This window comes from Pelodiscus sinensis, chromosome 5, assembly GCF_052426305.1.
Source record: "Pelodiscus sinensis isolate ZL-2025 chromosome 5, ASM5242630v1, whole genome shotgun sequence".
In the NCBI taxonomy this organism is placed as follows: domain Eukaryota; kingdom Metazoa; phylum Chordata; order Testudines; family Trionychidae; genus Pelodiscus; species Pelodiscus sinensis.
The window spans coordinates 91,360,284-91,373,787 of NC_143056.1; the positions used below are offsets into that span (position 1 = coordinate 91,360,284).

Genomic DNA, 13,504 nt, shown 5'->3' on the forward strand with positions numbered 1-13,504 from the left:
TGACATTTGTAAAGTCAGCTACCTCAATCTGTCCAAATATCTAAGACATGAAATTGTAGCTAATAAAATGGGGAAATCTCTAAGAATGACTTGTCTTTCTATAAACAGTGTTAGATATTTTGGCGTTGGGATAAGGTAGAGATAAAAATGTACTTCAACCTTCTAGAATTAGAAGCAAATGATGTACATCCTAAGGCAAAGCTGGGACTCTTGGCAAGGTAATCAGTCTAAAGTTACTGTTTCTAGCCCTTGTGGGTTACGAGGTATTGGATCATAGACTCCACTGATGCCAGCTCAAAGTATTGCCTGTCCTCAGATTAGTCTAACTTGTTTTTGCATGGGGCATGTGAATTGCATGGGCGAGGTGAGAAGATAATGGCCACCTCTAGAGGTTTTAAAATGTAAGTACTTGGAGATTTGGATATAGAAGTAGCACTGGCAGATTCATAAAGTCCAAGGCCAGAAGGGAATCCTTGTGGAGATGGATTTGTACCCAAAATTCTTACCATGAGGAAATAACTTTTCCATTGGAGGGCTAAATGCCTTGCCAGTTTGGGTGGGTAGGTGTAGTATCACTTGGATTGTCTTAAAATCATGAAAGATGGAAGAGCACTTTTTTTATTACTTGTACTAGTAATTATTTACACATCACTATTGGTGGATTCTGCGTACTGACATAATGCACTCTAGAACATCGTTCATGTTTCACTGTGCCTTGGTAACATACACAATCTAGGGAGCATTGTCATTTTTGTTTAGAAACTGCAGTTCTTGCGTAGCATGTCACTGCTACATGGCTTCCAAGTTGACTGCCTCCTGCAACTTTTTTCTTGGCCATTCAAGTTTCTTTGGGTATGTCTACACTGCATTCCTCTTTCAAGAGAGGAATGCAAATGCAGCTGAGCGAAATCGCAAATGAAGTGCGGATTTGAATTAAGGGAATTACCCTTAAACCTCATTTTATAAGGAGTAAGGGTAATTTCGAAAGAAGGGTTTTCTTTCTAAATAACTGCGTCTAGAGAGTGTTTCTTTTTTCGAAATAGGGCATTTCGAAATAGTGGCTGGATGTGATTATGCAAATGAAGCACGGGAAATTCAAATCAGTGCTTCATTTGCATTCCTCTCTCGAAAGAGGAATGCAATGTAGACCTACCCTTACTTCAGTGGAGCTATTGGAACGGGATTGGAAATCATATGTCGATATAAACATGGAAAAATTGAGACTACCAAAGATAGGAGGGAAACAGATTGCTGGAGTTTAGACCATGTTCACTTTTAATGCCTCAGTGTTCCCTTTTCTTTTTTTGTGTGTGTGTATTCACTGGCAAAGATTTCCCTGCTCTCATTTAGCAGATATTTTAGCAGACTAGTTGGATTAAATTTTCCTTAACAAAACAATGGTGAAAGACAGAGCTGGTGGTACATTGCACAGAACATTTTTATGGGCTTTGAGTCTCTAAAACAAAGGTTTTGTGCTTTCTGCTCTGCTTACCCACATCAAGCTTAGAAGTAGGATGAATGAGCAGTTTGTCTCTTGAATGAATTTTAGTTGTGTTTCTTGGCTGGCCAGCAGACAGGGGATGTTGATAAATAGTGAAGCCAATCCTCCTCTTTTCGAGATGCTAAATGCGTTAGTTGTGAAATTGCAGGACTAAAATGTGTATCTTACTACTAAAGTCCAAATGTAACTAAGATGTCAGTTTGTTTCTGTTCTCCAATAAAACTAGCTTATAAAATTACTTGGAAGATATGAAAAAGTGTGGTCAGCTGAGAGCTACCACTTCATGTAGTGTATATTGAACAGCAGAATGCCAAAGACTGGAGTTAACCGAAGAGGTGGCTCCCTGCCAAGATCCCTCCCCAGCTGTGCATTCATTGAAGAGATGGATGGACGTTTGCAGCCCAAATCAGCTATTTCTTGTCTGAACATTTGGACCAGAGAATACTTCACCGCAATGATCAATGTGCTTTGGAGGAGGAAAATAGTGACCCAGTAATGACCTGTCCTCTTTCTTCTATACATGTTTGCAAAGTATTGGAGGAAATAGTTCTTGTTGTCATTTCTTCTGTATTAGTCCTTTTAGCCCTGTTTGCAAGTGGAGTCCTAAGGAAGAAACTGCAGGAAGAGCAAAAATAACATCTCCCCTTGATGGATTGCAGAGCCTTCAAATAGATGAGTGCATAGCTGACGTATGAGGAATTAAAGGGTTTATTTACCTTTCTGCATAAAGTAGGGCCATGATTTAAAGTTGTGCCTTCAATGAACAAAGAGTTTGCAATGTTAAGTGCTTTGAAGTACTGTTGCCAGACTTCCAGGTTTTGAGTGAATAAAGGAACATAAGAATTTCTGTACCAGCTCAGACCATATGCAGAGGGCAAAGGTGCCTTACCTCTAGTATTGTACAGGATTTTCTTTGTGCATCTGTGTGTAACATTACTATTTGTACAGTGCTGCTAAAATAGAAATCACTGTGTCAAGTTTTGTTATAATACCAAGTTTGTTTAGAAATTCAGAGTTTTGCTCAGAACAGTGTTATTTGCAGATATTATGTGCCCAAAAGCTTGTTTGCAGGCAGCATCAAGTTTATGTCCTTTTCCTGAAGATACAGATTTTTAAGAAGCAATAATGTTTTATAGCAGTTACAGTAATTCTGCATACAGTACTTGACTGAAACATGATTGTCCTATTTGTGTAACCACTGATATAGTATTGCTCTGTAGATTATCAGGTTCAACCTTCTGTGTCATTTATATTTATAGATCTTCCACCTAGTTACCTTACTCTACAGACTAAGGCTACATCTAGACTGCAGTGCTATTTTGGGATACTGGTATTCCGAAATAGCAATTCCATGTCTTTAAACATGCCTGTTATTTCAAAATATATTTCAAAATAGTGGGCGTGCTATTCCAGCATCCCTGTAACCCTCGTTCCACCAGGGGTTAAAGGACTTGTTGGAATACATTTGATAATAAGCTGTTTTAAAATTACCTCGAAATAAACTATGCAATAAGATGCTTGCCTTTCTTCTCAGAGGTGGTATGCACTGTATAAGGTACCTCACAACACTTTCTAAGCAAGTATAGTTTATTCTTAAGGAAAAAACATTACAGAGAAAATATTAAAAACAAAAGAACCTACGTACATGCTAATAAGCTTATAAGAGTTCCCCAATTGTCTCCAGTGTGGGCCTCTGGCAGGTGAGTCCTCCAAAGGGGTATCTTTTTTGATCAGGTTCAAATCTACCTCAACTCAGAATTAGCATACAGTATTATGGATTTATGGGGATTTAACTCTTAAAAACAGGGGCTTTCCATTTTTGCTGGATCTGGAAGAAGGCTCTGAGTTGCCTTACACTCAGGCTATTTATTCAAAAGCCCTTTGTGATTACTAGAGAATCCAGACTGCATCTTTACACTTTTCTCATGTACCAGATGATCAGCAGACAAAAGGCTGTTGGCTGCCTACTCTCATCCTCCCTTCTTCCAAAGCAAAGCTTTAAAGTCTGAATTTGTAAGTGCAGGTTTCCAAGTATTTCCTAGGAATTCTACTTCACTTGTATTGTCTCAAATACTAATACGCCCTGAAATTATATTAGACAGTTGCCTAGAAGAGTTGCATACAATTCTGAAATAACAATTCACAATTGCATTTTTAATCCAGTAGATCCCCAAAATATTAACATCACTCAATTAATGCTTATCTTAATTCCTTAAGGCTTCTCTGTGTTTGTTGAAGGATATTGTCATGTGTCACGGTTGTGGCCTTCCATGTTTTGAAAATGGGCCTATCATTATGCATAACTAATGAGGTTTTAAAGCGAATACCTCACGTAACATGTCACTTTTAAAGTTACAATTTGCTGAATGCGTATATCCTCTTGTGCGGGTGTCTTTCTTTGTGACATTAGAAATATGAAGTGTGGATCTATCTATAATTCTCCATGTGCTAATGAGGGCCATTACCAGTGCTAGAGCAACTTAATGGCTAGGTGATCAAGTCTCAAGGATCTGTGAATAGTTGAGCCCTCCCAGAGCTGAAGTGATTCAGTGCCTGTGTTGCTCTGTAGGGGGGCAGTAACCTGTACCTTGTCTGAGAGAGACCAGAGCTTCTGGACAAGCAGCAGTTTAGTAAAGAGCCCCCTGAGAGCAGGAATTCGAGCAACAATGGCGTAATCAGCACACCGGGGGACAACCCCAAAGGGATTTCTGTGGTCTACCCAGTCACATTATAGAAATATATAGAGGTGAAACTAAAATATTTTGTCAAATGTAACTAAACAGATGCACTGGTACTTTTTTTTTTTTTTTTTTTTTTTTTTTTATTGCCAGGGCTATGTTTCCTATTGCATCTAAAGAAATAAAGCCATTTACAGTACTTCTGTTTACGGGTGAGAACCTGCCTACATTGCTAAGTGTTGCTCTGAAACTCTATGCGCGGTATTTTCTATACTTTTGACTTTAGTCCAAGTCCTCAGAATTGAACAATTTAAGGAAAATTGCCTTTATTTTTCTGTGACTATAACAGAGTACAGGGCTTTGCATATTATAGGCTAATAGAGAAGGAAATAAATATGTAATGGTATGCTATTCAATTGACAAGAGTTTTGAGACCACTGAAGTAAATCTGGCCTCTTGTTCTGTATTGAGAATTTTAACAATCAAGTTTTTTGTTTTTTTTTAAGTGTCAGCAACAAATGGTTTGAATTAATATCTATGGACAATTTCTGTAGCATGAGCTCTTTGCATAGAAAGGACCTTTGTTACTTTGCTTTAAAGGAATGTGCCCATTTTTCTAGCAACGTTTTTGTTCACTCAGGACAGTTTGCTGATTTAACCTTCCTTGAATTTAATGTTGATTTTTATTGCCTTTTGGCAGCTGGAGACCTGTCTCATCATTTATAATTGTAAAGCATAAAAGGAGAAAAAAACCTTGATATTTTGTTTTAAATATTGATTGTTAGTGGAAGAACGGTAAGCTTTGTAAGAGAGAAGCGCTTCATTCCATAGCACAGGAATTGAGTTGTTCAGTGTTTGGTCTTCTACAGAGAACATGACATCTTTTATGTCTCTGAGTTCAACCAGTAGCAAGACTGACTCATTAATATTCTACTCACAGATTTGTGCAGTACAGATCCCTTTGCAGTAATTATATTTGAAGGTGCTAATGCAGGTTTGTTTGGTGGTGGGTTTTTTTAAATAAATAAAAATCAAATTTGAACATTGTGAAAGTGGAGGCAGGGAATGCCCCAGAGCATCATGGGAGAAAATGTCAGGTATAATTCTCTTTCCAGATGGCACCCCTACAGGTGAGGCAGTAGCCTGTGAAATTACATTCTAAATTACACTGCAGATGAGCACAGCACACAGAGCAAAGAGTTCTGATATTGGTAATAAATGACTTGATTCAGTACCAAGGACATTTCCCAGTAACTTACCAGGTTGTTATATTGCATCGGGGAGTACATAGGACTGAGATGAAAGCCAACAGATCCACAATGGAAAGGTCAGAGAAAGGACAATGGTGTTTACTAAGGTGTAACTGGGTCAGTCGTTCAGGGGTCCTGGGGCACCCCCAGTTCGCGAGCCCGGGCCGCAATGGGTCCTGAGCTGCCCCTGTTCCTGGCCTCTACCTCGCCGCTCCTATGGTCCTCTCTCTGTAGTCGGCTCCCACCAAGCTCGCTACTCCGCCGTCCACTCCAGTCGTCCCCAGGATCGCCGGGCCCCCGGCCCCCAACTGTCCGCCCGGCGACCGCTGCCGTCCTGGGACCGTGCCGTCCCGCTCCTCCCTGGTCCGGCCATCCGCCTTGGGTGCTGGGATTTGGGCTCTGGGCGCTGCACTGCCTTCTGCGGAGTCTCTGGCGTGCTCTGCGGAGTCTCTGGCGTGCCCTGCGGAGGAGGCTGAGAGCAGAAACTCCCCTGCTCTCCCCAGTCCTCCCCCTTGCCTGTTCCTCCCGCCGCCCTTTTGAATTCCCCGCTCGGCGTCTGGCCCGCTCTGCTGTTGGCCGCCCTGCCGCCCCGGGGTCCTTGTGCCTGCCGGCTATCACCCCGGCCGCCCTGCGCATGCGTGCCGGCCGTGCCAGTTTCCCCCGGCTCCTCCGCCTGTGCTGCCGCGCCGCGCCGGACTCCCGGCGCAAGCTGATCGGCCGCACGGGGTGCGGGGCCTTGGCTCCAGGGGCCGAGAGTGCGGGGGTGAGTCCCCCCATCACATAAGGTTTGGTTGTATTTCTGGGAAGGGATATTTATTGCCCAGTCTTATCATTTAGACTTCATTGGTAAACATTGAAGATGACATGTTGTAGCTCTCAGTGCCAGGATATTAGAGACCTAAAGTAGGTGAGGTAGTATCTCTTTCTTGGACCAACTTCTATTGGTCTTGGTCTCCAACGGTACTTGGTCCAATAAAAATCTATTGCCGCCACCTCCTCTTCCTCTCCCCCATCTCTCACTGCCTTTGGCAGGCATTTTAGAAGAAATTTCATAAAGAATTACTCCATGCCATTGAAACGTAAAGCCAGCTGCTAACCTGTATTTTAGAACTTCTTTTTTTTTTTTTAAATTGAGTAGTTTTTATGAGGGAATGCACAGGACCTCACTCGCTCTAGTTTCTATAGTAAATGTTGGGGCATTAGTATTCATTATTCCGAACGAAGAACAAGTGAACTATTCCTAAAGTATATGCAAGTAATTAGATTTACAAATCTATTGCTAGAATCAGGGCTTGTTCTTTTTGCCAAAAACTGGAAATCTGTTGCTAAATTTACTGTATTTTATTTTTTGTAACTGCAAAGATGAGGGTAAAGTAATGAGGGCACAGCTGCTTCTCCAGAGAAGGTGAAGAACATTTGTACCCTTCCCTGGTTGGTTGTAAACATAGGAACACCTCTGTGGCTGGTGAAACCTTTAACCACTGTGCAAAGATTAACAAAATGTTTTTTTTTTTGTATTGGCCTTGCACAAGGGTGAATGTATAGAATGATACTTGACATACCACTGTATATTGAATCCCTTAGTGTTAAAGAGTGATGCTGACTTTTGGCTGGCTGCAAGGACAGTTTCCAGTAACTTACTGGATTGTTATATTGCACTGGGGAGTACATTGGGCTGAGAGAAAGCCAAAAGATCCATAGTGGAAAGGTCAAAGAATTCATCTTGGGACATGTAGGGAGGGATTTTTATACCCTACTGCTGGTTTAATGACTTATAAAAGCAACCGTTTCCTATGGCACACAACAGATTAAGGAAAGAAAAGCTCAGATTTGTGTACAAAAATTAACCGTATCTGTATCATTGAATGTCTTTAACATTTAGACTGTCATGAGGATCAGTAACACCTCTTTTTTGTTAGTCGTTGATTGGAAACTCTGCATTCTTTTCAGAGCTTTAAAAAACTCCTCTACTTTGCATTTATACACAAAAAACACATATTAGCCTTGCATCAGTATCTTTGTATAGCCTGGAAAATGCTGATTTTGTTATGGTTGAACACCAGTTAATGGCTAGAAGTAAAGGAGTATTATCAGCTCAGTTATTGGATAATAATAGGAAGTTAATAAGTTACTGTCTCTGGATCTCTCAGTCCATCTCGCTCTGGCTATGGGTAAATATTCCACTACCGTTCTGCAATAACTAATAACCAATTCAGTCATTGTGCCTTAATTTCTAGGTTGCAGTGTATTGATAACCCATTGTCATAGGAATGATGAGAGTGATCCAACCTTCTCTGCTAAGGTCCTTACGACAGTTCCTTCCCTTTTGGTGATCTCTAGTGTGTGTTACTTATGGTGACTTCTGGACACCCAGCTAATGCAAAATGAAGCTGTCTAACTCCTGTTACTCCTAGTAGTATCTGTATGGGCTTTGTGTGTGTATTGTTTATTATGTTTGTCCTTTTTAAAGTCATGGAAGGTCTGAGACCTGGTTCCTTGATGGTATGCCCACCTGGGGATAAAAGACCCACAGCATGGCCATGGCTAGCCTAGCTCAGCTGACGCTGGCTTGTCTTACTGGGCAGAAAAAAGTTGCTGTGTAAACCTTTGGCCTTGGGCTGGAGCCTGAGCTCTGGGATGCACCATCCACATAGGGTCTCGGAGCCTAAATGTCTACACCAGTGATCCCCAACCTTTAGAGGCTTCTGGGCGCCGGAGGGCGGGGCCACTCACGCACTGGGGGCGTGGGGTCATTCATGCGCCGGGCGCCCAGGGGCGGGGCCGTGCGTCCTGGGGCATGCCAGGGGCGGGGATGCCCTTGCACCCGGCGCCGGCATGTGCCCCAGGGCCGCCCGAGCGCCATGTGCCGTGGGCCCGGGGCCGCCGCTGCCACCACCAGAGTCGCGCACCCGCATGTGCCCCGGGGCTGGGGCCGCCCGAGCGCCGCGCACCTGGGGCCGGCGCCGGCCCAGGTTGTCGGCGGTCGCCATGGCGCCCGCGGGCACCACATTGGGGAGCACTGGTCTACACAGCCATTTTTCAGCCAAGACTCAAACCATACTCTACTGGAGTCAGCCCTGGGTGTTTTTTCTCACCTGTGTAGATGTACCCTGAGTGACCTGTCACATCAGGTAAGATGGATTGCTTAGCATGTAGTAAGGGAATCTGGTTTTGAGTAGTCAGTTGGTCTTAGTCTTTTTTTTTATTATTATTATTATTTATTATTAACTTCAGGATGCTTTGTAACATGAGCCCATCAGAATCAAAGGTGGTTAGTATTTGATAAACTTATTTTGTGTAATTTTCTGTAAAACTTTCAACTGCCACAATACATGCTACAGCAGCACTTCAACATTGGCAGTGTATGGGCTGGCACGGGTGGCCGCTTCTTGAAGGTATCCTATTCCTGGCCCACTTTCATCTCTGGATTGTCCTGTCTTATATTAACTTTGAACTACTGAACAATCACATCAAAATATACATTTCATCACTGTTGAAGTTCTACAGTTCTGATTTCTAATCCGTAGCTAGTTCCATTGGCTGTGTTGTGTGTGTTACTCAAGATTTCTTTTGGAATCCTATTTAGAAAGTATTGTAAATATACAAGTATACCTGTGGTACCTGAAACTTAGTAAAAATGCATTAATTTTGAAACACTTTTATGATTAGTGTTCTGTGAATAATTAATGTATACAACTTCTAATTTAGCAGGTGCTTTAGCCATCCGAGAAACATATGATACTCCTGTATATAACTAGAACACTGCAGTAGAAATATTATACCAAAATCAATATTGAGGGAAAACATTAATTCTTATATATGCGTCACATACTATGGTCATGAGGGTCCATATAAGAACTTCTATCTTCAGTTTGATAGGTGATCTATCATATCACCTTTTAAGGCTTGAAAATTCTCTAGTGATTCAATAGGATGAGATGATGTACTGGTATAATAACAAATATTTGATTTGTTTTGTAGATATAGAAAATAATTATTTCTAAACTATCTTTTTTTTTCCCTCCTTTCCACATTCAGGGTTATTTCCTTCTTTTTGAATCTATGCTGGATTCTATCATTTATGCAAAGGAGAAGTACCTGACAGAGGGAGGCTCAGGTTGGTTCAGAATTTTTTTAATAATCCAGCTCTGGGGGAGGAAGCTAAATGAAACCAAAGACTTACAATACGCTATATGTAGCTGAGAGAGTTCTCCGTCAAAGAGAAAAATATTTCCATTAGAGGAAGCTTCAAGGCATTCACTTACCATAGAGGTAATAGAGTATTAGATGAGATTACTCAGGCCTTAAAGTTAATGGTGTTCTCAAGAACAATTTGTATTGAAAGAAAGCAATGGAAGTTAGTAAATAACAGGATATGCTTGCAACCAGATACAGCATACTGCTTCATTTTCACCTGTGTAAATCCTTCAGTGTTTTATGTAGTCTTTCCCATCACCTGTTTTAAGGTTGAAAAGTATATTAACTTTGCTTAGACTATGTGCCCTATGTACACAGAGAACAAAGCTGTCTATTTCTGGGAGAATTTAATCATTTGGGGGTGTAGTCATTACAAATCTACCCAACTCCATGTTTCAAAGTAACATATTTGAGGAAAAAAATACACTTTTCCCTCTCAGATCTTATTTTTGCATCTATTCTATTTGGATGCACTCACTGGGCTATTCTGAATTAGCCTCCAGCTGTAAGAAACCGAAATCGGAACTACATGATTTCTAAGATGCCACAGGACAACTCATTGTTTTTAAAGTTAGACTAACATGGCTCCCCTCTGAAACCCTTTTTGACATGTAAAGCTTTCTAGTTAAGGTCCTTACTGGAAGACATTTTTGTAAAACTGCTTTGTTACTTGCTTTCACACCCAACATCCCCCTGCAATTTATGCATATAATATATTCATTCCCAGGATGCCAGCTGATTTTTTGCTATTTTCAATCTACATTTCTATGCCCAACATTAATTTTGGGAATTTTTAATGTTCCCAATTTTGCTTTTCTGTTACAAAACAGGACAAGATAATTGGCTTAATTAAAAATCTTGTGTAGCTAAGGAAAAGTACAGGTCAGTTACCAGAATGGCTTTCAGTATTTCAAGAATCTTGGGTCTGTCTTTGAGTGATATATTATCTTAGATTAAATAAATTATGAATTTATTACTCTTAGTACTGCAGCTGTAGATTGGTAGTTGTGGTCTATACTAGTCTTGATTAGGGATGTGAAAGTGTAACTGGGCTCATCAATTAACTTTCATGGTTACACACAGGCTCCTGGCTCCTGTGTTACCCACTTCTGCCAGCGCTGCTGCCTTTGATATAGAGGCAGCAGCGCAGGGGGTGACGGGAGCTGACTGCAGCCCCTCCCCTCCCCACGTGAAATTTTCATGGGTTACACAGTTAATTACATGAATTTTAACATTCCTAGTCTTGATCCATTACCAGTTTGGCAACATAGTTGTCATTGGTTCTTGCCTCTCAAAATTTCTTATTATCAGAAAGGACTTTAATGTTAGTGATCTCGGACAGCTGGTTAATATAAAACTGAGCTGCCTGTAATGATAGTAATTGGCCCATTGACTCTTCAGTACAGGTTCAACAGAATAGAAGCAGTGATGATGCTGTTCTTGTGGATAATGCAGAATATGAGTATTTAGGGAGGTGTATTGAAAGAAGGGATGCCTTGACAAGCTGGTATTCAGATGGAATGGCATGAAAAGGGGTGTTAAAGAGAAATTGTATATCAAGACTGGTATAGTTGGTGGAGCAAAAGTGTAGAGCTGTGATAAGACACTTGGGCTGTGTCCAGACTCCATGCCTCCGTCGACGGAGGCATGTAGATTAGCCAGCTCGGAAGAGGGAAATGAAGCCGCGATTAAAATAATCGCGGCTTCATTTAAATTTAAATGGCTGCCCCGATCTGCCGATCAGCTGTTTGTCGGCAGATCGGGAGAGTCTGGACGCGATGCCCCGACAAAGAAGCCTTTCTTCATCGACACAGGTAAGCCTCGTGAAACCAGGTTTACCTGTGTCGATGAAGAAAGGCTTCTTTGTCGGGGCATCGCGTCCAGACTCCCCCGATCTGCCGACAAACAGCTGATCGGCAGATCGGGGCAGCCATTTAAATTTAAATGAAGCCGCGATTATTTTAATCGCGGCTTCATTTCCCTCTTCCGAGCTGGCTAATCTACATGCCTCCGTCGACGGAGGCATGGAGTCTGGACACAGCCTTGATCTCAGATGCAGTCCAGGTCATTGTATTGAGTGGGTCTTGTAGAAGAGAACCCTAAATCTTTTATGTGGAAGGCCAGAGGAAATCAAAAGGCAGATTTAAGTAAAGGATAAATTACATGGTTGGAGTGGGCAAAATGTAGAGGGCTGTTTTTTAAATGAAATGGAGATGGGTAATGTTAGTTGACGGGAAGTTGGAAGTACACTAAGGTGTAGTAAGGACATAGGAATTGTCGTGGATCAGGCTTGTGGTTAGTCTGTCAGGATCAGGTGTTTAAGAGGATAGTGTAAGAAAGTACTTTAAAGAGATGTGGAGTAATCTACATTGCATGTTAGGTTTCCTCCTACTCCCTTGTAGTTAAAGATTGGATTAAACCCTGAAGTATGAGGCTTTGTCTTCCAAATTTGTTAGTCTTATATATAACAACTCTGGATATTCTTTTTCTTCATATAAATGTACAGGCAGTCTCCGGGTTACGTACAAGATAGGGACTGTAGGTTTGTTCTTAAGTTGAATCTGTATGTAAGTCGGAACTGGCGTCCAGATTCAGCGGCTGCTGAAACTGACCGCCAGTTCTGACTTACATACAGAATCAACTTAAGAACCCCAGGCGTCCCCAAGTCAGCTGCTACTGAAACTGATCAGCAGCTGATTTCAGGAAGCCCGGGGCAGAGCAACTCTGCCTCGGGCTTCCTGTAGTCAGCGCTGGTCAGTTTCAGCAGAAGCTGACTTGGGGACGCCTGGGGCAGAGCAGCTGGGGTGCTGCTGGGTTGCTCCAGTAGCGCCGCTCCTCGGTGCTACTGGACCAACCCAGCAGCACCCCATCTGCTCTGCCCCAGGCGTCCTGATTCAGCCGCTGCTGAAACTGACCAGCAGCGGCTGAATCAGGACCTGGGGCAGAGCAGCTGGGGTGCTGCCGGGTTGGTCCAGTAGTGCCCAGAGCGGCGCTGCAGGACCAATCGGCAGCACCCCAGCTGCTCTGCCCCAGGGTCCAAAACAAAAGTCTGGTCTGCTGGGGGGGGGGGGCACACTAGCTGCGCCGCCCCCCTCAGCAGACCAGGGACACGGGGAGCAGAGCCGCAGCGGCAGCAGGGTGCCGCGCCTCTGAGGCTTTGCTCTGGCAAAGCCTCAGAGGCGCGGGACCCCGCCGCAGCTGCAGCTTCAGTCCCGGTGTCTGTGGTCTGCTGGGGACGGTCCCCAGCAGACCACAGGCACCCGGACTGAAGCGGCAGCAGCGGTGGTTCCCCGCGCTTCTGAGGCTTTGCTCTGGCAAAGCCTCAGAAGCGCGGGAACCCGCCCGGTGCCCCTGGTCTGCTGGAGATGGTCTCCAGTACGAACGGGGCTTTCTCGCCCCGGAGCTCGCAGGTAGCAATCCGCCACCTCGACCTCCGGGGCGAGAAAGCCCCGTTCGTAAGTGCGGCTCCGACATAAGTCGGATCCGCGTAAGTCGGGGACTGCCTGTATAATCTTTTGTTTTCAGTTTTGCTGTTTTTTGGCCTTAGTGACCCATTAATGAATATGGTTAATACTCAGGCATGGGCAAAGGTCTTTTGCCAGGACAGAGGAAGATTTGGATTTTTTTGGATAAGGGGCAGAAGAAGAAATTACTATTTTTGGATCTAGTATGGATGGTGTAGAAAAATGATTTTGGTGTCCTCAGCCCTTCTTGGTTGGTTGTTAAAACTAAATTTTCCCAGAAAAAGAACTTCATGTGTTGGCTCCTATTAGACAAGGCTGTCTTTAAGAATTATGGGGCCCAACATAGGATTATAAAATGGTGGTGTGTGTGGGGGGGAGGCTTTTTTAAATAAGAGATGCAAACCAAATTCTGTG

The 13,504-nt window shown here is 43.0% G+C and overlaps 1 protein-coding gene across 1 annotated transcript in view; it reads left to right on the top strand.

Moving 5' to 3' along the window:
- The window catches only part of PRMT3 (protein arginine methyltransferase 3), a 111,634-nt gene that overhangs the window by 43,149 nt on the left and 54,981 nt on the right, over positions 1-13,504 (top strand). Inside the window, exon 11 of the mRNA XM_075927736.2 lies at positions 9,468-9,546. Coding sequence (XP_075783851.2) covers positions 9,468-9,546 — 79 coding nt within the window. The remainder of the gene's footprint in view (positions 1-9,467; positions 9,547-13,504) is intronic.